We start from the raw sequence: 22,790 nt of genomic DNA on the forward strand, positions 1-22,790 counted from the left end.
TTGTGAAAATGAGTATACTACCCAAAGCAATCTACAGATTCAATGGAATCCCTATCGAACTACCACTGGCATTTTTCACAGACCTAGAACAAAAAATTTCACAATTTGTATGGAAACACAAAAGACCCCAAACAGCCAAATCAATCTTGAGAAAGAAAAAAGGAGCTGGAGGAATCTGGCTCCCTGACTTCAGACTATACTACAAGGCTACAGTAATTAAGACAATATGGTACTGACACAAAAAAGAAATATGGATCAATGGAATAGGGTAGAAAGCCCAGAGATAAACTCACACACATATGGTCACCTTATCTTTGATAAAGGAGGCAAGAATATACAATGGAGAAAAGACAGCCTCTTCAATAAGTGGTGCTGGGAAAACTGGACAGCTACATGTAAAAGAATGAAATTAGAACACTTCCTAACACCATACACAAAAATAAACTCAAAATGGATTTAAGACCTAAAAGTAAGGCCAGACACTATAAAACTCTTAGAGGAAAACACAGGCAGAACACTCTATGACATAAATCACAGCAAGATCCTTTTTGACCCACCTCCTAGAGAAATGGAAATAAAAATTAAAAAATGGGACCTAATGAAACTAAAAGCTTCTGCACAGCAAAGGAAACCATAAACAAAAAGACAACCCTCAGAATGGGAGAAAATACTTGCAAAGAAGCAGCTGACAATGGATTAATCTCCAAAATATACAAGCAGCTCTTGCAGCTCAATATCAGAAAAACAAACAACCCAATCCAAAAATGGGCAGAAGACCTAAAAAGACATTTCTCCAAAGAAGATGTACAGAGTGCCAACAAATACATGAAAGGATGCTCAACATCACTAATCATTAGAGAAATGCGAATGAAAACTACAATGAGATATCATCTCACACCAGTCAGAATGGCCATTATCTAAAAATCTACAAACAATAAATGCTGGAGAGGGTGTGGTGAAAAGGGAACCTTTTGCACTGTTGGTGGGAATGTAAATTGATACAGCCACTATGGAGAACAGTATGGAGGTTCCTTAAAAAACTAAAAATAGAACTACCATACGACCCATCAATCCCACTACTGGCACATACCCAGAGAAAACCATAATTCAAAAAGAGTCATGTACCACAATGTTCACTGCAGCACTATTTACAATAGCCAGGACATGGAAGCAACCTAAGTGTCCATCAACAGATGAATGGATAAAGAAGATGTGGCAGATATATACAATGGAATATTACTCAGCCATAAAAAGAAATGAAATTGAGTTATTTGTAGTGAGTTGGATGGACCTAGAGTCTGTCATACAGAGTGAAGTAAGTCAGAAAGAGAAAAACAAATATCGTATGCTAACACATATATATATATGGAATCTAAAAAAAAAAGGTTCTGAGGAACCTAGGGGCAGGACAGGAATAAAGATGCAGACGTAGAGAATGGACTTGAGGACACAGAGAGGGGGAAGGATAAGCTGGGACGAAGTGAGAGAGTGGCATGGACATATATACACTACCAAACGTAAAATAGATAGCTAGTGGGAAGCAGCCGCATAGCACAAGGAGATCAGCTCGGTGCTTTGTGACCACCTAGAGGGGTGGGATAGGGAGGGTGGGAGGGAGATGCAAGAGGGAGGAGATATGGGGATATATGTATACGTATAGCTGATTCACTTTGTTATACAGCAGAAACTAACACACCACTGTAAAACAGTTATACTCCAATAAAGATGTTAAAAAAAAAATAGTAAGTTGGGGATGTCCTGCTGCAGCCTCTGCCCTGAGGAAGTTACCAAGGCTGGAGGATGGTGCTCGCTGTTACCCGCTGCACGGTACTCCCTGGCATCCAGGAACTCCCAGTGCCAAGCGGAACCCCCACAAGGGGCAAAGTGCACAGAAGCCACCGAGACTACAGCACTGGGAAGCAGACACGGTCGAATCCACCTGCTGTCCCTGCCGACACACTTACCTAATTCATCTTTTGATCTCCCCGATGCAAAAAACGATCGGCTCAGCTCATAGCCACCGAAGAAGAAGAAGTAGCCCGGTACTTCTCGAAGTAAAGTGCTCGAGAGTCCATGGTAGAAGCCCAAGGGACCATCCTTCCTAAGGATACTCTTCACGACAGACCAAACTGTGCTGGGGGGACACACGGGGTGACAGATAAGAACAGCATTCACACCCAACTAGCAGACCTGATGGAGCTCTAACAAGGAAGTAGCTCATTTTATAAACAGAGGAACCAGAATTCCAGCAATAAAAGGTTTTTGTGGGAAGGAAATATCTCCGAGAAAGACAGGTATACAATTACTTTGTAACAAGTTTTATTACTTGAACTAGTCTGTGTAAAGATATTTCATTACAACGAATGCATACATTTCTAGAAATCACTATCAAAGATCTAAAAGAGCCAATACCCATTTTTTCAATAGTAAGTGAAATTACAATGAGATTGTCCAAACTCAGAGAGAAGAAAATGGCACCGTACGTGCCCAGTCCCTTACCTGCCTTGATTCCTATCTCCTCAGCCTTTCTTTTGAGCTTGTGTATTTTGAGGGAATTGGTTCAGGTGTTTAGGGTTTGTTTTGTTTTGCATTCATCCAGGGAAGTGAGCAACAAGCCTTAAATGTTACTTAAAGGCAAGACAAAAGAAATTCTCAGAGCTGAGCTATAGCTCCTGTAAGGCTCTAGACGCACCCAGTATTTACTTCTTAGCGAGGTAGGTGTGTAAAAATTTTTTACTTGAAGCAGATCAGAGCCTGCAGGAGCCAGAATACGGGCACTTTCTGTGCAGGCTCCTCTTCCTGGTGGTGTAGGGGTACAGGCCTATCCCTGGGAGGAAAAGCACCACCAACGACACCTGTCAGCTTAGTGAGCCCCTCACTCCTCACTTTGTTCTCAGCAGGTGACCTGGCTTGGATCAGGGAAGGATCAGGCCCCCAGGGAACAAAAGCCACCTGCTTTTATTGATGATCTTCCTTCCCAGGCATTACCCCCTAGCCAGGCCCTGCCTGCAGTGCCCCCTCCTTCTATCAATACAATGAAGAAGTAACAAAGTCATCCCACTCCACACACTTAGCCTGCTTCCAATCCAGGTCTTAACCCCAAGCTACCAAATCCCAGGCTTGGGCTCTGCTATACCTAAAATACAGTTAGCCAATATTTACTTTTGTACAGGGTGTCCGTCTACCTAAGTCCTTTGGATCTAACAATTGCTTTCTTTAAAAATACTTTAAATGACTTTTAAGGGACCCAAGGGCAACTTTCTGGGTGCTGTTCATGATCTATTTCTTTATCTAGGTACCAGTTTACAAAGGCATGTTCATTTTGTCACTACTTGTGGAACTGCACACCTAGGATTTCCTGTGATTTCTGGGTGTGTTCCTGTTATTGTGTGTACACTGTATCTCAATAAAAGAGCATTAAAGACTTAAAGTTTTGAACTTCTAGGCTATGAATAATAGATTTGAATTGGTTGTAATGAATCTCACAGGTGCAGGAAATAGGGCGCTATTATGAACCCCATCCTCACTGGATGGAAAGTGGTGACTCGAAAAATGGTCAGTTTACCTAATGGTTTTTCCCAGGAGATTTACTGGCTTTGAGTTAACTTCAGCAACAACCACGAGCAAACCTTTAGTTTAGATAAATAAGCAAGTTTTCAGATTAACAAGGATAATAAACTGATTTTCAGTTCAAATATATAATAAATCATATTGTATATGATACATACACTCACGAGGTAACTAGAATCTGTTTTCAAGACAGAGTTGGAGAGTGACTGGATCACTGAAGACTTGCTATGCTTACGAGGGTTTGCGTGCATGTTTTCAGAAGCTGGCTTGTTTGTAGGTACACTTGAAGGATGCGGGAGGAGGTAAAGGAAGTCACTGCTAGAATCTGGGATGATCAGCCTGAGCACCTATGTGAAACTGGGGAGACTGGGGAGTGAGCAAATACTCAGCCCAGAATCCAAATTGGCAGTTAGCAAAAGCTCAGCCCTCAATTCCAAAGCCGCTGCTCCGTGCCTCCCAGTATAGTTGGGGGTCATGCCTTATGCACTCCACAGGCCAAAAGGGGTGTAAGCCCCTGCTTCTCCACTTTTGGGATATTAAATACTTGCCTACAACATTCTATGGGGTGGATGGTGATTCCAACCACCACAGACAGTGTGTTCAGAAAATTATCCTCAGAGTGGTGGTGGAGAGGGGTGTTTGGACTAGATAAACTGTTTCTCTGCCACTTAATTTTAGTACAACATAAAATTTAAATTTAAAAAAATTTAAAAATTTAAAAATACTAGATACACCAAGGCAACAAGACCCCACGTTTGTGCCCAAGCAGCACTTACTTCTGGCTTTTGGCTATCTTTCCCGACATCTCCATTTCATACATGGTCTGCAGCCGGCACTTCACGAGCTCGGTGGGGCAGAGGACCAGAGCAGCAAAGGCAGAGGCAAAGGAACCAGCAGCTGCATTCTGCAGATCACTGGAAGGACGCAAGCACAGGAGGCCGGTTACCCACCCATTATTCATTCGCTCGGTCTCAGCATGCCGAAACACTGGTGGTAAAGGAGAGCAAGCTTGAGGGGAGAAGACTTCCTCAGTGCCCACGAGGCACCTGCTGCTTCCTCTGAGGAGCCCACGACCCTGTGAGGGTGACAGCAGTACCCCAATTTTCATATGGGGAAAATGACACTTAGAGATGCCACGAACTGTGCTCAGAGTCACACAGCTGCTAAGCGGCAACGCTAGGTTTCAAACCCAGGTCTGCCTGATTGCAAGCCCGTGCTCCTTTTATTAGGTATAGCTCTGTGGGCTGGACGTTTGTGCCCCTCACCCCCAGATTCCTATGTTGAAGCCATAACCCCCAATGTGATGGTATTTGGAGGAAGGCCTTTGGGAGGTAGTTAGGTTTAGATGAGGTCAGGAGGGTGCAATCCTCTTGATGAGATTAGTGTCCCTGTAAGAAGAGACCGGAGAGCTGGCTGGCGCTCTCTCCACCATGTGAGAACACAGCCAGCTGTCCCTCTGCAAACCAGGAAGAGGACCTTCACCAGACACTGAATCAGCCGGCATCTTGTTCTTGGACTTTCCAGCCTCCAGAGCTATGAGAAACAAAGTTTTGTTGTTTAAACCGCCCAGCCTGGGGTATTTTGTTCTAGCAGAGCCAGAACTAAGACAGAAAGTGACACAGAAAAACCAAACCAAACCAAACAATGTGGGGGAAAGAATTCCCTATGGTCCCACCACCCCAACACACACACTATTAATACTTCAGTGTGTTTGCCACTGAGCTTTAAATAAAAACAGGTTTCGAGGCCATCCCTACGTGCCTCTGGATTCAGCCCAGAACAACCACAAGTGTAATGTAACTGCTACAGATGAAAACCCAGGATACATTTTTAACCAAAATGTTGCTCATTGAAAAAAGATTTCCCAGTTCAGCTGATGACCTCCTGGACCTCAGCTGCACAGAGGGCACGAGGTGGGCCAGTGGTGCTGCCAGTGTGAGTCAGCAAGCTCGATGGCTGTAGGGCAAATGGCGAAGCTGGAGATATAAACGGAAAATGAATGCACATAGTACAAAAATGCAAGAATTCACTTCATCTCACATGGGTTCAGTACCACCAGCCTCAGTCACCAGCAGGGGAGTGAAACTGGAAAGAATACGGGGGAAAGTACAAGAAACAAACTGCCAGGAAGACTCCTGAGAGCTCACGGGGGTCAGCAGAGGAGACCCTCTCCAAGCCTTGGGAGGACGTTCTATCACGAGAGCACCGCTGGCACCTACAGGGACGATCTTTAGTTGCACAGAAAGGACTGAGATGCTCACAGCAACAACTAGCTGTGACACTCGCCTGTTAACTGCCAGCATCCGGCTGTCACTGGATGACCAGAACAACTCACAGACCTCCAGAAGCCCCCAAAGGTAACCCCCTAGGCAGCCTGCCCAGGTGGCGAGGTCCCCTCACGATTTCTCTTCCATCTGTGAGCAGAGAAGCCTAACAGACCTACCACATTCAACTGTCCTAAAGTTACAATAAACCGCCCCACTCACACCAATGGACAGATCATCCAGAGAGAAAATCAATAAGGAAACACAGGCCTTAAATGACACAATAGGCCTGGTGGACTTAATTGGTATTCGTAGAACATTCCATCAGAAAGCAGCAGAATACACATTCTTCTCAAGTGCACATGGAGCATTCTCCAGGATAGACCACATGCTAGGCCACAAAGCAAGCCTTGGTAAATTTAAGAAAACTGAAATCATATCAAGCATCTTTTCCAACCACAACACTATGAGAGTGGAAGTCAATCACAGGAAAAAAACTGTAAAAAACACAAACACGAGGAGGCTAAACAGTATTACTAAACAACCAATGGATCACTGAAGAAATCAAAGAGGAACTAAAAAAATACCTAGACACAAATGACAACAGAAACACTACAATCCAAAACCTATGGGATGCAGCAAAAGCACTTCTAAGAGGGAAGTTTATAGCAATACAGTCTTACCTCAGGAAACAAAAAGAAAAATCTCAAACAACCTAAACTTACACCTAAGGCAACTAGAGAAAGAAGAACAAAACCCAAAGTTAGTGGAAGGAAAGAAATGATAAAGATCAGAGCAGAGGGCTTCCCTGGTGGCGCAGTGGTTGAGAGTCCGCCTGCCGATGCAAGGGATGCAGGTTCGTGCCCTGGTCTGGGAAGATCCCACGTGCCGCGGAGCGGCTGGGCCCGTGAGCCATGGCCGCTGAGCCTGCGCGTCCGGAGCCTGTGCTCCGCAACAGGAGAGGCCACAACAGTGAGAGGCCTGCATACAGCAAAAAAAAAGATCAGAGCAGAAATAAATGAAATAGAGATGAAGGAAACAATAGAAAAGATCAATGAAACTAAAAGCTGGTTCTTTGAAAAGATAAGCAAAATTCATAAAGCTTTAGCCAGATTCATCAAGAAAAAAAAGGGAGAGGGCTCAAATCAATAAAACTAGAAATGAAAAAAGTTATAACCGACACCACAGAAATACAAAGGATCCTAAGAGACTACTACAAGCAACTATATGCCAATAAAATGGACAACCTAGAAGAAACAGACAAATTCTTAGAAAGGTACAACCTTGTAAGACTGAACAAGGAAGAAGCAGAAAATATGAACAGACCAATCACAACTAATGAAATTGAAACTGTGATTTAAAAACGCCCAACAAACAAAAGTCCAGGACCAGATGGCTTCACAGGTGAATTCTACCAAACATTTAGAGAAGAGTTAACACCTATCCTTCTGAAACTATTCCAAAAAATTTCAGAGGAAGGAACACTCCCAAACTCATTCTATGAGGCCACCATCACCCTGATACCAAAACCAGACAAAGATATAACAAAAAAGGAAAATTACAGGCCAATATCACTGATGAACATAGATGCAAAAATCCTCAACAAAATACTAGCAAACTGAATCCAACAATACATTAAAAGGGTCATACACCATGATCAAGTGGGGTTTATCCCAAGGATGCAAGGATTCTTCAATATCCACAAATCAATCAGTGTGACAGACCACATTAACAAACTGAAGAATAAAAACCATAAGATCATCAATAGATTCAGGAAAAGCTTTTGACAAAATTCAACACCCATTTATGATAAAAACTCTCCAGAAAGTGGGCACAGAGGGAACTTAGCTCAACATAATAAAGGCCATATAGGACAAACCCACAGTTAACATCATTCTTAACGGTGAAAAGCTGAAAAGCATTTCCTCTAAGATGAGGAATGAGACAAGGATGTCCACTCTGGCCACTTTTATTCAACATAGTTTTGGAAGTCCTAGCCATGGCAATCAAAGAAGAAAAAGAAATAAAAGGAATCGAAATTGGAATAGAAGTAAAACCATCACTGTCTGCAGATAGCATGATACTACACATAGACAATTCTGAACATGCTACCAAGAAACTACTAGAACTCATCAATGAATTCGGTAAAGTTGCAGGATACAAAATTACTACTCAGAAATCTCTTGCATTCCTATGTACTTACTACAAAAGATCAAAAAGAGAAATTAAGGAAACAATCCCATTTACCATCACATCAAAAAGAATAAAATACCTAGGAATAAACCTACCTGAGTAGGCAGAAAACCTGTACTCTGAAAACTATAAGACACTGATGAAAGAAATCAAAGATGACATAAACAGGAGAATTCCCTGGGCAGTCCAGTGTTTAGGACTCCATGCTTTCACTGCAGAGGGCCTGGGTTCAATACCTTGTTGGGGAACTAACATCCCACAAGCCGTGTGGCACGGTCACAAAAAAAAAAAAAAATACCATGCTCTTGGATTGGAAGAATATTGTCAAAATGACATACTACCCAAGGCAATCTACAGATTCAATGCAGTCCCTATCAAACTACCAATGGCATTTTTCACAGAACTGGAACAAAAAATTTTTTCATCTGTCTGGAAACACAAAAGACCTCAAATAGCCAAAGCAATCCTGAGAAAGAAAAAAGGAGCTGGAGGAATCAGACACCCTGACTTCAGACTACACTACAAAGCTACAGTAATCATAACAGTATGGTACTGGCACAAAAACAGAAATATAGATCAATGGAACAGGAAAGAAATCCCAGAAATAAACCCACACACCTATGCTCAGTTAATCCATGACAAAGGAGGCAAGAATAAACAATGGAGAAAAGAAAGGCTCTTCAATAAGTGGTGCTGGGAAAACTGGACAACTACATGTGAAAGAATGAAATTTGAATATTCTCTAACACCATACACAAAAATAAACTCAAAATGGATTAAAGACCTAAATGTAAGGCCAGACACCATAAAACTCTTAGAGGGGACTTGCGCAGTGGTCCAGTGGTAAAAAATCCACCTTACAATGCAGGGGGCATGGGTTCGACCCCTGGTCAGGGAACTAAGATCCCACATGCCACAGGGCAGCTAAGCCCGCACGCCACAACTACTGAGCTCGTGTGCCTCAACTAGAGCCTGTGTGCCACAAACTACAGAGCCCACATGCTCTGGAGCCTGCGTGCCACAACTAGAGAGAAGTCTGCACACCACAAGGAAGAGCCCTTGCACTGCAATGAGAGATCCCACATGCTGCAACTAAGACCCAATACAGCCAAAAATAAAATAATAAATCTTTAAAAAAATAATAAAACTCTTAGAGGAAAACATAGGCAGAACACTCTGACATAAATCACAGCAATATCTTTTTGGATCTATTCCTGGAGTAATGAAAATAAAAACAAAAATAAACAGATGGGACCTAATTAAACTTAAAAGCTCTTGCACAGCAAAGGAAACCATAAACAAAACAAAAATACAACCTACAAAATGGGAGAAAATATTTGTAAATGAAGTGACTGACAAGGGTTAATCTCCAAAATATACAAACACCTCATGCAGCTCTATATCAAAAAAACAACAACCCAATAAAAAAAATGGACAGAAAACCTAAATAGACATTTCTCCAAAGAATACATACAGATGGCCAAAAAGCACATGAAAAGATGCTTAACATCACTAATTACTAAAGAAATGCAAATCAAAACTAAAATGAGGTATCACCTCACACCAGTCATAATGGCCATCACCAAAAAGCTTACAAACAATAAATGCTGGAGAGGGTGTGGAGAAAAGGGAATCCTCCTGCACTGTTGGTGGGAATGTAAATTGATACAGCCACTATGGAGAACAGTATGGAGGTTCCTTAAAAAACTAAAAACAGAACTACCATATGACCCAGCAATTCCACTCCTGGGCATATATCCAGAGAAAACCAAATCAGAAAGATACATGCACCCCAATGTTCACAGCAGCACTATTTACAATAGCCAGGACATGGAAGCAACCTAAATATCCATCAACAGAGGAATGGATAAAGAAGATGTGGTACATATATACAATGGAATATTACTCAGCCATAAAAAAGAATGAAATAATGCCATTTGCAGCAACACAGAGGGACCCAGAGATTATCATACTAAGTGAAGTCAGTCAGACAGAGAAAGACAAATATCATATGATACCACTTATATGTGGAATCTTTAAAAAAATGATACAAATGAACTTATTTACAAAACAGAAACAGACTCACAGACTTTGAGAACTTATAGTTTCCAAAGGGGAAACATGGTGAGGGGGGGATAAATCAGGAGTTTGGGATTAACATATGTAACATACATATAAAATGGATAATCAACAAGGATGTACTGAGCACAGGGAACTCTACTCAATATTCTTTAATAACCTATATGGGAAAAGAATCTGAAAAAGAATGGATATATGTATAACTGAATCACTTAGCTGTACACCTGAAACACAACATTGTAAATCAACTATATTCCAATATAAAATAAAAAATTTTTAAATGTTTTAGAAAAAGTGTTTTGAAACCATAAAAAAAGTTACAATGAACTAATAGTTATAGAAACTGAGGTCAAACGTTACTACAGGCAAACCTTGTTTTATTGCACTTCGCTTTATTACTCTTTGAAGATACTGCATTTTTAAAATTTCTTTTTCTTTTTTTTAACACCTTTATTGGAGTACAATTGCTTTACAATGGTGTGTTAGTTTCTGCTTTATAACAAAGTTGAAGGTTTGTGGCAACCCTGAGTTATCAGAGGATGGTTAGCATTTTTTTTAGCAATAAAGTATTTTTAAATTAAGGTAGGTACATTCTTTTTGGGACATAACACTATTGCACAGACTACAGTATAGCGTGAACATAGCTTTATACGCACTGGGAAACCAAATAATTTCCAAGATGGTCTGGAACCGAACCTCAAATATTTGACGTGTGCCTGCATAAAGCCAAGGGCTGCCTACCATCCCAGTCCCGATTTCCTATCCCTGGTGGTCTGGCCTTGGTGCCTCAGGTGGATGTGAAGTGGGTGCCCAGGGCTGAGCCGGCCTGTTAACACAGCCGGGCCTCAGAAGAGCTGGCTTGGAGAAGGCCTGCTTTCAGGAGGAAGACACCGCCTGCAGTGCGGCCTTCCTTTCGATTTTAAAGAATGATGTGTCAGACGGTCACCAGGAGAGCCAGCTCCACAACTGTACTGGCACGCGGCTTTCTAGGGGTGGGAAGTGCCCGACGCCATCCCCTCCATCCTTCCCCCTTCACTCCTACTTAAATTGTTTGTCAAAACCAAAGCTTAAAGAGTTTGTCTCTTGGCCAGTCTGCAGATCCATACTTGGCCTCCCTCCGGGACTCTGTCAACCTGCTGACAGGCCGCAGTCAATCAGGGTCATTGACCAGGGTTTGCCAATCTTGCTGGAACAAAGGTGGTATCGACAGATACAGACGGCTGTTTCATCCGAGAGGCGGTAACGCCTGAACGAACCCCAAGCATGCTGATACAGGGCAACCCAGGGCCAAGTCAGATCTGCAGTGGACTTTGGCTTTCTAATAAATGCTTTCACCTACCAGTGCATGAGATGAGGGACTTGGGCCCCAGGCTGTGCCTATAGTAGAAACTTTAGAACTGGATCTCAAATGGCAATCGGCATAGGATGGGATTTTGTAAGAATCAACTGTTTTGTCACCCACTCAACAAACATGTTCCTAAACACTCCTGCTGTGTCAGGGCCCGTCCAGCCAAAGGTGAAAAGAGAGCACTACTCAGGGAGTGTTCAAACCGAGAATATTTACTGTATCACTGCAGAAATTCATAACAGGTGATCACAAGCAGTTCCTTTCCCTGCTTCTGTGTAATTATTAATCTTTTCTCTAGACCTGACCCCTACAAAGTACTCCAGAGCCCCGCCTGTGGTCTTGAGGGAAGAATGCTGGATTGGGGGTGCAGAAGACACGGGCTGCAGTCCCGGCTCTGTCACTTATTAACCCAGTGATCTTCAGCGCGTCAGTATCTGTACCAGAGTCTCCCCATCTATAAAACGGATACCATCACCTGCCTGGATCCTCGCGCAGGACCACGGTGAGGGCTAAGAAAGCACGACACGCATGTCAGAGCTTCGTAAGCTCTCAGGCGGCGTTTGCTCACTGGTAATGAGCAACCACTGTCCTGCAGGATGAAAAAGCTGCAGCCCCCCTCCTGTCCCCCAAGTTCAAAGAAGACGCGGGTGCTGGGTTAGGCCGAGTGAAAGAGGAAGCTTTCTTCACTACAGGACCTGCTCCAGAATCTCCTGTGGTTGCTCCATGTCCCTGTCCTTCTCCAAGGATGCTGAAGGAGACCTCAACTCCAGGTCTCCTCAACTAGGAAGTCTCTCGCTCCAGTGCAAAGAGCTACAGTCACTGCAGTGTCCTTTTTGTCTGTCTCTACCACGGGACACCACATTCTCCTGGTTTATCTTCTGCTTATTTCTTTACTTCCTCTTTTTCCTGACCCCTCCCTGCTGGAGGGTCCTAGGATCTGTGCTCAGTCCTATAAACACTGTCTCCCTGGGGGATCTCATCCAGTCCCAAGCCTTTAAAAAACAAGTTCCATCTATCAAGATGGGATGCCTGCTATAAATGGGCACATCTCCAGGCACCCCCAAAGACTTCAGTACAAAAGGAACCTACTTTAGCCACGTGGGACCTGTATTTGCAATAGGGTCTTGAATTCCCACCAAAACAACAGGCAAGACTGCCCTCTGCAACCACAAAGCTGATAACAATAATTTTAAATGATTTAAAATAAATCAATGGGGACTTTCCCGATGGCACAGTGGTTAACCATCCACCCGCCAATGCAGGGGACACGGGTTTGAGCCCTGGTTGGGGAAGATCCCACATGCCACGGAGCAACTAAACCCGTGTGCCACAACTACTGAGTCTGTGCACTAGAGCCCGCGAGCCACAACTACTGAGCCTGCATGCTACAACTACTAAAGCCCACACGCCTAGAGCCTGTGCTCCGCAACGAGAAGCCACCACAATGAGAAGCCTGCGCGCCGCAACGAAGAGTAGCCCCCACTCGCCGCAACTAGAGAAAGCCCGCATGCAGCAACAAAGACCCAATGCAGCCAAAAATAAATATTTTTTTTTAAAAAGAGTGAAAACTTATAAAATAAATCAATGTTCAAAGGAGTAAAGGCTAAACATCCCAGTGGTTTCCGAATTCCTTTTAGTCTCGGTATAATAAATACCCAAGGAATGACCAAATACACACCCAAGTCTGATGTTTGGGGCAGACTCGACCAATGAAACAGTAGGTTCACCTGCATCTTCTCAGATGCTCTGACCCTTCCTAAAATTCCAAGTTCTTCCTCAAACCTATTTGGCTCTTCCAATACCCTGCATTCTGCTGATGACGTGAAACCCAAAACTCGGGTCACAAGTTGCATCTATGGTTTAAGTTCTGCACTTCTGCCCAGAGAAGTGGCACCAACAGCAGCATTTGAAAAACATCTTCCCCAAATATCATATGATATCACTTATATTGGGAATTTAATTTTTAAAAATGGCACAAGTGAACTTATTTACAAAACAAACAGACTCACAGATCTCGAAACCAAATTTCAGGTTACCAAAGGGGAAACATGGGGGGAGGGGATAAATTAGGAGATTGGGATGAACATAAACACACTACTCTAAATAAAGCAGATAACCAACAAGCACCTACTGTATAGCACAGGGAACTCTACTCAATATTCTGCAGTAACCTCTATGGGAAAAGAATCTGAAAAAGAATGTATATATATATATATATATATACATAACTGATTCACTTTGCTGTACACCTGAAACTAACACAACGTTGTAAATCAACTATACTCCAATTAAAAAAAAAGAAAAATAATAAAAATAATTTTTTAAAGAAAGAAAGAAAAGCATCTTCCTGAAGAATGGAAGGAACGTGAGGGTGGTTGTTTCTACGTGGTGGATTATGGGCAACTCTCCTTTTGCATAACACATGTGCGTTTCCCCAGTTTTCTATGATGGCAATATATGACTTCTTAATCAAAGGAAGTAGTTATTGTAAAAACGGAAATGTTCTTCTCCATAAGGTCTCATAAAAAGCTTGACTACACAAGTGTTGTTTCTCAAAGAGGTCTCAGTGACCTCAACTCACCTCAGCTTCGCCTGCTTTTCCAATCCAACCACTTTCCGTACCACCTGCTGGCAGAATCCGTAGCACATGAAGAGGACGGAGTTCTCGGCGATGTTGGCAATCAGCGCTGGGCTGGTCCCCTTGTAGAAGCCCCGGAAGCCCACCTGGGAGTAGGTCTTCAGGCAGCAGTCGGTGAGGCCCCTGTACAGGTCGGGGAACGTCTGCATCTTCACTTTCATGGTGTCGAAGGGCTGCCCGGTGAGTACACATGCTGTGCCCCCTGCAACCAGGACAGGAATCCTCGTCCAGCACCAGTCTACAGCCACGTGGTAGAGTGCGGCCTCGAGGACCCATGGAGATGAGGGACAGGCAGCCCACCACAGGGCTTACCTCTGGGTCACTTCATTTTGACCTCCTCCCCCCTCCCAGGCCAACCCTTCTAGCTCAGTCCAATAAAACTTCTAGGGGTCCTTCATGAGTCTGGCACCCCGCTCCAGCCCTGAAGGAGCTCAACTCGGTAGAAGAGAGAACGTGTGTTTGACAGTCAAAGCCACCGGATGTGAAGGTGTGACGTGTGTTCAGGAGCATCGGTCAGAGGGACCTGGGCTCAAAGCCTGATTCTGCTGTGAAATCCTGGCTAAGCGATGTGACCTCCGAGCCTCGATTCCCTATCGGGTTAACGTGAGGATTAGGATAAGGCTCTAACGTATTGGCTGCTACACCACAAGTGGCTCATTTACAGCGGTTAACTGTGTCTGTGTGTGCGTCCACATAAAAGGAAGGGGAAGGGAAGAGTCTGGTGTTAATCACTCTTTTGCCTGATGCCCAATGGTCCTAATGACTATCAGGGAAATAACAGAGGAATAGGCCACAGATAAAGAAAACAAAAGGTCTAATTAGTCCCTGAAGAGCTAAATGTTTGACCCTATGGGAAAACATCTTATTTGGACTCTACCATTTGTATTCAGACAGGAAATGGATTGAAACTTACCCCTGTTTAGCATAAATCATATATTTATATGCTTTTATACGACAAAAGCATTGAATTGCATTCAATGACTTCGATAAAAATTCTGACTGTAAGGAAAAGAATGAACTATTAAACCCTGTAATATCTCCAGACCCTGAACTGAGTCAGCATTTGGGGAGCTGTCTGTCACTGGCGAATGCTTCCACCTCCCCTTGGGCCTGGGACGTCCCGTGCTTGTGTCAGGAAACAGCCACTGGATGAGGTTACGAAAACCTCAGCAAAATTGAAGAGAAGGCTTACATATTTCAGAAATGCAATTTCATAACTTAGACATAATACACAGTTACTCCAATGAAGGTGTGGAAAGTAGAAATGGAGGGAGGGCTGTTAAGAATAACTCCCAAGGGGCTTCCCTGGTGGCGCAGTGGTTGAGAGTCCGCCTGCCGATGCAGGGGACACGGGTTCATGCCGGGAGGATCCCACGTGCCGCGGAGCGGCTGGGCCCGTGAGCCATGGCCGCTGAGCCTGCATGTCCGGAGCCTGTGCTCCGCAACGGGAGAGGCCACAACAGTGAGAGGCCCGCGTATCGTGCAAAAAAAAAAAAAAAAAAAAATCATTCCAAAAGACGTGAATGTCAGAATTTTTAAACTGGGTTCATAATTTTGACAACCTAGATGCATTTTAATTCTATCACAACAGATCCTACAGTCTATCTGTGATAGAGTGACTGAAGGATATAAAATTCCGAAAGCTGAGCATCCCTCATGGGGTAAAATGCCCTTCTGTTGCAGAGACACAGACTGAGTCCAGGCATTCATGGGAAGGTAAGAGGATGCCAAGGGCAAGCAAGTTGATCCACTGTTGCCAAAGTCAGCAGCCTCTGCAGTATGGCGTTGGGGGAGTGGGGGGTGGTGAAGGGGTCGGGGATGGTGCACAGGGCCTGGGGGGGCTTGATTCCACGGCAGGGTGAGGGGCTGACCCAAAGGCACTCAGCGCGTAAGAGGCCGTGGGGCGGAATCCAGGCAGCCCTTGGTTCCCCTGCTCCTTGTCGTCTCTGACCTGGGAGCGCCCTCGCCTGAACTTATCAGTGTCTGCAGACTTCCTCATGAGCCTACTTTGGCCGATTTCTGGTTCATAGAAAAATACTTCGATCTTCCCTGAACCCATGATTTCTTTTTCACAATTAAGAAGACGACAGGGGACTTCCCTGGTGGCACAGTGATTAAGACTCCACGCTCCCGGGCTTCCCTGGTGGCGCAGTGGTTGAGAGTCCGCCTGCCGACGCAGGGGACACAGGTTCGTGCCCCGGTCCGGGAAGATCCCACATGCCGCGGAGCGGCTGGGCCCGTGAGCCATGGCCGCTGAGCCTGCGCGTCCGGAGCCTGTGCTCCGCAGCGGGAGAGGCCGCAACAGTGAGAGGCCCGCGTACCGCAAAAAAAAAAAAAAAAAAAGACTCCATGCTCCTAACGCAGGGAGCCCGGGTTCGATCCCTGGTCTGGGAACTAGATCCCACATGCACGCTGCAACTAAGAGTTTGCATGCCACAACTAACGAGCCCGTGAGCCGCAACTAAGACCCGATGCAACCAAATAAATAAATATTAAAAAAAAAAAAAAAAGACGACGACAGGATGAGAGAAGGCGGCTCTGACTGCTCTTGATCTGTTGACCCAGGAGGTCCCACCAGATAAAAGGACAATGGGCAACCGGCTCCTCTGGCCTCTTCACTCCAAGCAGCGGTGACCCAATATAAGAATCGGTGAGGGAGGCAAGGGTAAGCCAGGGTCTGCATCTGGGAAGTATGGGCATTCCAGCGCTCCTCCAGCCCTAGAATCATCCAGGAATCTGGAGAACCAAGTAACCACCCAGGCACTTCCAAGTCTGTCACTTGCCTCAGGCTGAATAAAGGTGACCTTTCTAAAGAGTGGCCTGCGGTGGCAGGTGCTGCCCAGAACTCAATGGTGCCTAGTGGGGCCAGAGTCCGCCCCAGCACTCGCCCCGCCCACCACTCCCCGGCCAATCCTGGGGCCCCTCCTTTCAGGGCTTTAAGACTCAGTCAAAAGTCAGCCTGATTTACCAATGACATTTCTAAGGGTATCCTTTCTCTCCCCCAGCAGTTGCAAGGACAGTAACTGGGATTTCCCTGGAGAGATGGCACTGTGTTATTTTTGCACTCTAAGGCCTCTGAAGACTGCCAGGCTTGGGGTGGAATCCTGCACATCCCAGCCACATGGCAATGGACGAGTGGCTTCAGCTCTGAGCTGTGATATGTTCCAGCTGTCACCCGGGGACACTCCCACACCATACCCCTGACTCATAGCTCTAATACAGCGGGAACTACTCTACCTTCTGCTGTGTTTGCAACACAGTATTACACCTGTATTAAGCGGATTCATTCCAGGGTTAAAGCATGTCGCTTCTGGAGCTACAAAGGCAATGTCTTCACCAGAGCTCACGTGCAGAAGGTATTTGAGGGACAAAGGAGGGGTTTTCTCTGGGATTACCTGCGGCCCCCGCCGTAAGGTCAATGGCAGCTTGGATGGCAGGATTGGATTTCATGTTTGCCCACTCCTCTGCTGGGCTCCGCGGAGGGCAACTCTCACGAGCTTACAATGGGCACCTCATATCCCTAGAAGGAGGCAAGAGTTCACCATCAGTCGGGCCTCTGCAGCCCCCCTTTCTCTAGGCCTGCTGCCTAGCTACTGGACTTGAACTTCAGGGAACCGGGAAACTGTCTCTACGTTGCTCCAAAGGAGGGGGCTCGAGCTGTCAGAGCAGCTTAGTGATCAGCCTCCCCTTCTCCCTGCCCACCACCTCCCCATGAAAAGCACACAGATCAAAAACCTTGCTCACGTATCACTGCTACAGCCACAGGTGAGGGCACTTCAACCAACCTTTCTGAAACCCTCAAGAAACGAATGCCAATAAGCAAGCCAACCGCACATCCCAAGCCCCATCAAACCAGTTTTTCAGAGGCCTAAGTTAAACCATCAATCCACTGGGCTCTGTTCCAAATTCAGACAGCGGCCTGAGACCCTAAGAGAAGGTCACAAAACAGTAGCTCTGGAAAGGAATGGGTTAGGAGCTCGGCCAAGTGACACACGCCTGGGTCTGAATGCTTGCTCTGCCACTGGTATGGTGGCCCTTTGGGCCCCTAAAGCTGGAGGTCCCCGTCTATACAAGGTGAAAAATAAAAGTACTATCACTATAATACGAGGGCAATCAAACAGCCACATCGGACAAATACGATGATGAACTGTGAACACACACCACGAGTTCTTAGAACAACTACAAAGCACAGCACCAAACATTACTATCATCATAGGCCTCCCAGAACTTCTCAACCATAAACGTGCACACGAATCACCTGGGGACCTTGTTAAAAGGCCGATTCTGATGTGATTGGCTTCAAGTGGGACCAGAAATGCTGCCTGCCTTCACCTGCTCCCAGGTGAAGTTGATAATGCCTGGCTATTAACCATACTTTGAGAAGCAACCCCTGGGTCCATTGCGCCCCTAATTTGCTTGATAAGAATCACCTGGGACACTTGTTAAACATTCCAATAACCAGGCTGCTCTCCTGGAAATGTTGATTCAGTAGGTTTGAGCTGGAGCCTAGAAGTTTGGGAAAACCAGAGTCTACTCCTCTACTTTAGACAAAAAGCAACCATTGGCAAGGCATGGACTTAATTAATATTGACTAGAAAAGGAGAGGTGCTTCATTCACATAGAATATTAAAATAACCAATACAGAAACCAATTCCGTATGATTTTCAAGCTATGTCACTGCCTTACACCTGAATAACAAGGAATGCTTTTTATCCGTCACGCTGAAGACCTGTGTGATCCCAGTCAGGACACCTGTCAGAGGAGGGGGTGGGCAGCCTGGATGGCCAATGAATACCAACAGCTTCCTCATCAACAGCGGGGAAGAATTTTAGCCAAGAAGGTTTTTAACCACTTGAAGCATGTCATCAATGACTAGACACCAAGAATCTTTACAAAACATGTGAAAACCAGCAACAACACAAGAACACTACTTAATAAAGCAACTAAGATTAGACATACAATTAGATGTACAAAACACTGACTTTCCGTTACTGACAGACCTGGAGAGGCAGTACCAATTACTAAGGTTGATAAGACGGTGACCATCCAGTATCTAGAGAAGGATATCAGGGTCCTAACCCAATCTCTTCCTTTTCCAGATGGAGAACTGAGTCCAGAGGAAGACAAGGACTTGTCCAAGGTCATACAACAAGTCCGTGGCAAAGACAGGATTCAACTCAAGTCTTGCCTTTTGGGTCTGTTCCTATCAAGCAGGGTATTCCCACCTGGCCAAGAAGAGAAAACAAAACACCCAACCCTGCATTTTAGAGGAAAATGGAGACAAGCGGGGAAAGGAGTCACAGACAGGGCACATCCAACGCAGCTCATTCCCTTGGGGTGTGGACATTTCTTTCTTAGAAGAGGCACAGCAGATGGTACTGTGTCATCAATGCGAATTCAACCCTTTTAGGCAAGTCAAACAAACACATCAACTCCTACAAATAACTACTTGTAGAATTATTAGAACAGTTAACAGTCCTAACAGATTAACTGAGAAGGGGCATCTGTTTCAAATTACGCGTAGCTTTGGCTTGAAGGAGGCATGGGGCGTGGAGGCAGCCAGACTGATCAACTTGACTTAATTAAACTGATTCGTGAGCCTTCGGTACCAACTGGAAGAGAAAAACGGAATCCTTTCAGCGTCCCTTTACCCTTCCTTCAAACTACACCGGAGTCAAACTCCAAAAGAAACAACGCAGACCATGTATCTTTTTCATTCCTTCGGGAAATTAACTTCTCGTGTGGGAGAATCCGAGGAGGCCGCATTCCCCACTAGGTAACACGAATTGCTCCGGGAAGATTCCAGCTTCAAGGCCGAAGCTGGCGCCCGCCATCCGAGCGCCCAGAGCTGGTGGGGCCCACGGGCGCTGGGATGCAAACCAGTCTCGCCGCTCAGCAGCTGGCTCGGGAGCTCTTGCTCCGGGGCTCGGGATCCCGATCCGCACAAGGGTCAGCTTAGGGAGACGACTGCCAACTTTGTTGTCTTCTCGGCCCTAAACGTTCGCTGACTCTGCCACAACAACCTGCGAGGGTCTCCCATCCATAAGCGCCTCCGCCCTCCCTGCCCGGCGCGGAGCCGGCGTGACACTACGACCGGGCAAATGAGGGCAACCTTCCCCGGGACGTGACCACTGCGCGCAGGAGGCGGCGGGGCCCGAGTCTCCATGGAATCCCAGGCAAAGCGCGGGAAGGCGGCGCCCGCGGGTCCCCGGGCACGTGTGCGGCGCGGCGGGCCCGGGACCCCGGATCTCCACCCCGCCTCCCGGGAGGGTCACGCCGCCCGGGCGCGGAGGCCGGCCGGCCCGCCCGCTCCCTCTCCCTCTCCCTCCCCCTCTTCCCGGCCGGTTCCCTGCAGCCCGCGACCGCCCGGCTGGGCTGCGCTCACCGCCGCGCCGACTGGCCACGTCCTACTCGCGCTCCGCCGCCCGCTCTCGACTCTGGCTCGGCGGCGGGGGCGGCCGCTTAACACCCACGTCGGCTACCGGCCGGCCCTCCGCCCCGCCTCCCGCGCCAGACTGCCGCCGGCGGGCGGCCCCGCGGGCTCAGGAGCGCCCCCTGCGGCCGGGACGGGCTGCGCTGGGGCCGGGGCCGGGGCCGGGGCCGGGGCCGGGGCCGGGGCCGGGGCCGGGGCCGGGGCCGGGGCCGGGGCGCCTCCCACCCGCCCGCCGGGGAAGCGGAAGTCGGCGCGGTGCGGCGGCGCGCTCGGGCCGGGGGGCGCGCCGGGAGCGGGAGGGGCTGGCGGGGCCGGGGGGAGGGCTGGGAACCGCGGCCTCCCACGTCGCTTTCCTGCAGTTCGATTCCCGGAGGCCCTCGGTGAGCTCGTCTCTAGTTCGCCCTCAGGCGGGGCGGGGACGGGGGGTGTCCGGAGTGAGGACGAGGGACTGAAGTCTTCAGGCTGATTAGCTTTGCAGGGACTTGGGGCTCAAAGCTTTAATTTTATGTTATAATTGAGTGCGAAAGTACTGGAAAGGTAGTGATGAAAAATAAATTTGCTTATTGCTGGTAAAAACAAAACCCCAAACATTTCCCATTCCGCCCTCCGCGAGGACATCCATCTCCACCGATGACATTTCGGAAAGCACACCCACCAATGAAAACTGTAACTCTAAATGTCCTTTTAGTTTCCAGTGAATTATAGGCTAGTTCTATGGTTGTCTGGAATTTTATTAGAAAGCACAATTCGAGGAGTCTGTTGTGCACCGGGAGTAAAGGAATTTTCTCTAGTGCCCCAGGCAAAGACCCGCACAGCTGGAAGTGTCTTGGTCTATTACTGACAGCTGCTCGATGTTAACAGCCGCGGCCTTCGGAGTGCTTTGGTTCAAACCTCATGGATTTTCCTTTTCTACACCGTGTTTTCTTCCTTAAACCGTGCTATCGTTTTACAATTTTCTGCCCTGTTTGGATGTGGTGTTAGACTACGGCCAATGTAACTTAAGTGATTTCGGGTGAGGGCCAGTGACAAATATTTGAGGTGACTTGTGTTAGTCCTTAAACACGGGTGCCTAGCTGAATAGACCTTGGGGGAGGGGGGACAGGGGGAGGTGCTGTGAAGGTTCAGAGCTCCTGATAAACAAGGGCCCTCCTCAACCCAGCCCAAGACCGTCTTCTGCTGCGCTTTAGAACTCAAGCTTCCGGAACATAATTTAATTACAGAAGCAAGCCAGGGCGTTTGAGTGACTTGCCCAAAGTGACATGTAACTTAACAAGTGGGAAGCAGATCAGGACAGAACCTATGGTATAACATCCTATAGGACTAGGACTTTCAGTATCACCTGGCTTTTGCAAACCAGAAAGATGAGGCCCAAAGGAGCTAATTAGGACAGGCTTAGATCTCCTATTACAGATTAGAAAGAGCTGGACTTGGAGCCAGGCCACTTGTGTTAAAATCTCTGTGAACTTTAGTGAGTCATTTAACCCTTTTAAACCCCAGCCATCAGGTAACAGTATCTTGGCCTCCTCTGCACCCCCTGCTGTGGGAGCCTTGGGGGCAATCCAGCATGGGGGCAGGGGAGGGCACTGCTACTCCAGATCTGGGCCTCCCTGAGGCATCAGCTCCCCCATGATGCTTTGTCCTTTCTGGCTTTAGCACCTTCCTCTCCTACCCTCACAAGGGCTGTCCCAAACTCTCATCAGTCTCCCCAAGCCTTTTATGTTTCTTCTCTCCCTCGCCTCCCCTAAACAACCCTCAGCCTCAGTTCTGTAAACTAAGAAGCAATTAGGAAGCTTCTGTGCAACTCTTTAACCCCTAATCTGCAAAGCTGCCTTTTTGCACAAACTTTCTTCTCTGCCTGCTGTCTTGCTTGCTGTACCCCATGGCTGGCAATGATGCTGGTGAAGAAACTGAGGCTTAAAGAGGCCAAGTGACTTGCCCGATGTGCTGGTTAATGATACTAAAAGGAGAAATAATTTCACCACTTGAAGCTTTTGGGCCCTGATACCATGTGGGTGTGTTTTAACAAAGTGTTAATTGGAGTGGCAGATAATTCTAAAACAAATTACTAAGCGGGGAGCTGGGACTCAACCAAGTTCGTGTTGTTAACTGCTACACTGTACATTAATACCTCCCAGAAGGCTTCCTCTTAAAAGCAAGAGGGTTGCAGGAACCAGAAGTTCTTTCTCCTGGAATAGATGTCCCTCCATAATATTTTATAAAATAACCTCAACTGCTTAAAATCCTTCACAGCAGTGGCCCTATCTT

General features: G+C 46.5%; 1 protein-coding gene across 1 annotated transcript in view; it reads right to left on the reverse strand.

The window, feature by feature from the left end:
• SLC25A15 (solute carrier family 25 member 15) overlaps nucleotides 1-20,638 on the reverse strand; it is a 31,563-nt gene extending 10,925 nt beyond the window's left edge. Inside the window, exons 1-5 of the mRNA XM_022574739.2 lie at nucleotides 20,478-20,638; nucleotides 17,488-17,612; nucleotides 14,036-14,294; nucleotides 4,347-4,484; nucleotides 1,965-2,134 (exon numbers count right to left, since the gene is read on the reverse strand). Coding sequence (XP_022430447.1) covers nucleotides 1,965-2,134; nucleotides 4,347-4,484; nucleotides 14,036-14,294; nucleotides 17,488-17,542 — 622 coding nt within the window. The 5' untranslated portion in view covers nucleotides 17,543-17,612; nucleotides 20,478-20,638. The remainder of the gene's footprint in view (nucleotides 1-1,964; nucleotides 2,135-4,346; nucleotides 4,485-14,035; nucleotides 14,295-17,487; nucleotides 17,613-20,477) is intronic.
• Nucleotides 20,639-22,790: the final 2,152 nt, after the last annotated feature.

Source organism: Delphinapterus leucas, chromosome 18 (genome assembly GCF_059928025.1).
Source record: "Delphinapterus leucas isolate spDelLeu-1000000601 "Yukka" chromosome 18, BTC_Dleu_Yukka2, whole genome shotgun sequence".
Classification (NCBI taxonomy): Eukaryota; Metazoa; Chordata; class Mammalia; order Artiodactyla; family Monodontidae; genus Delphinapterus; species Delphinapterus leucas.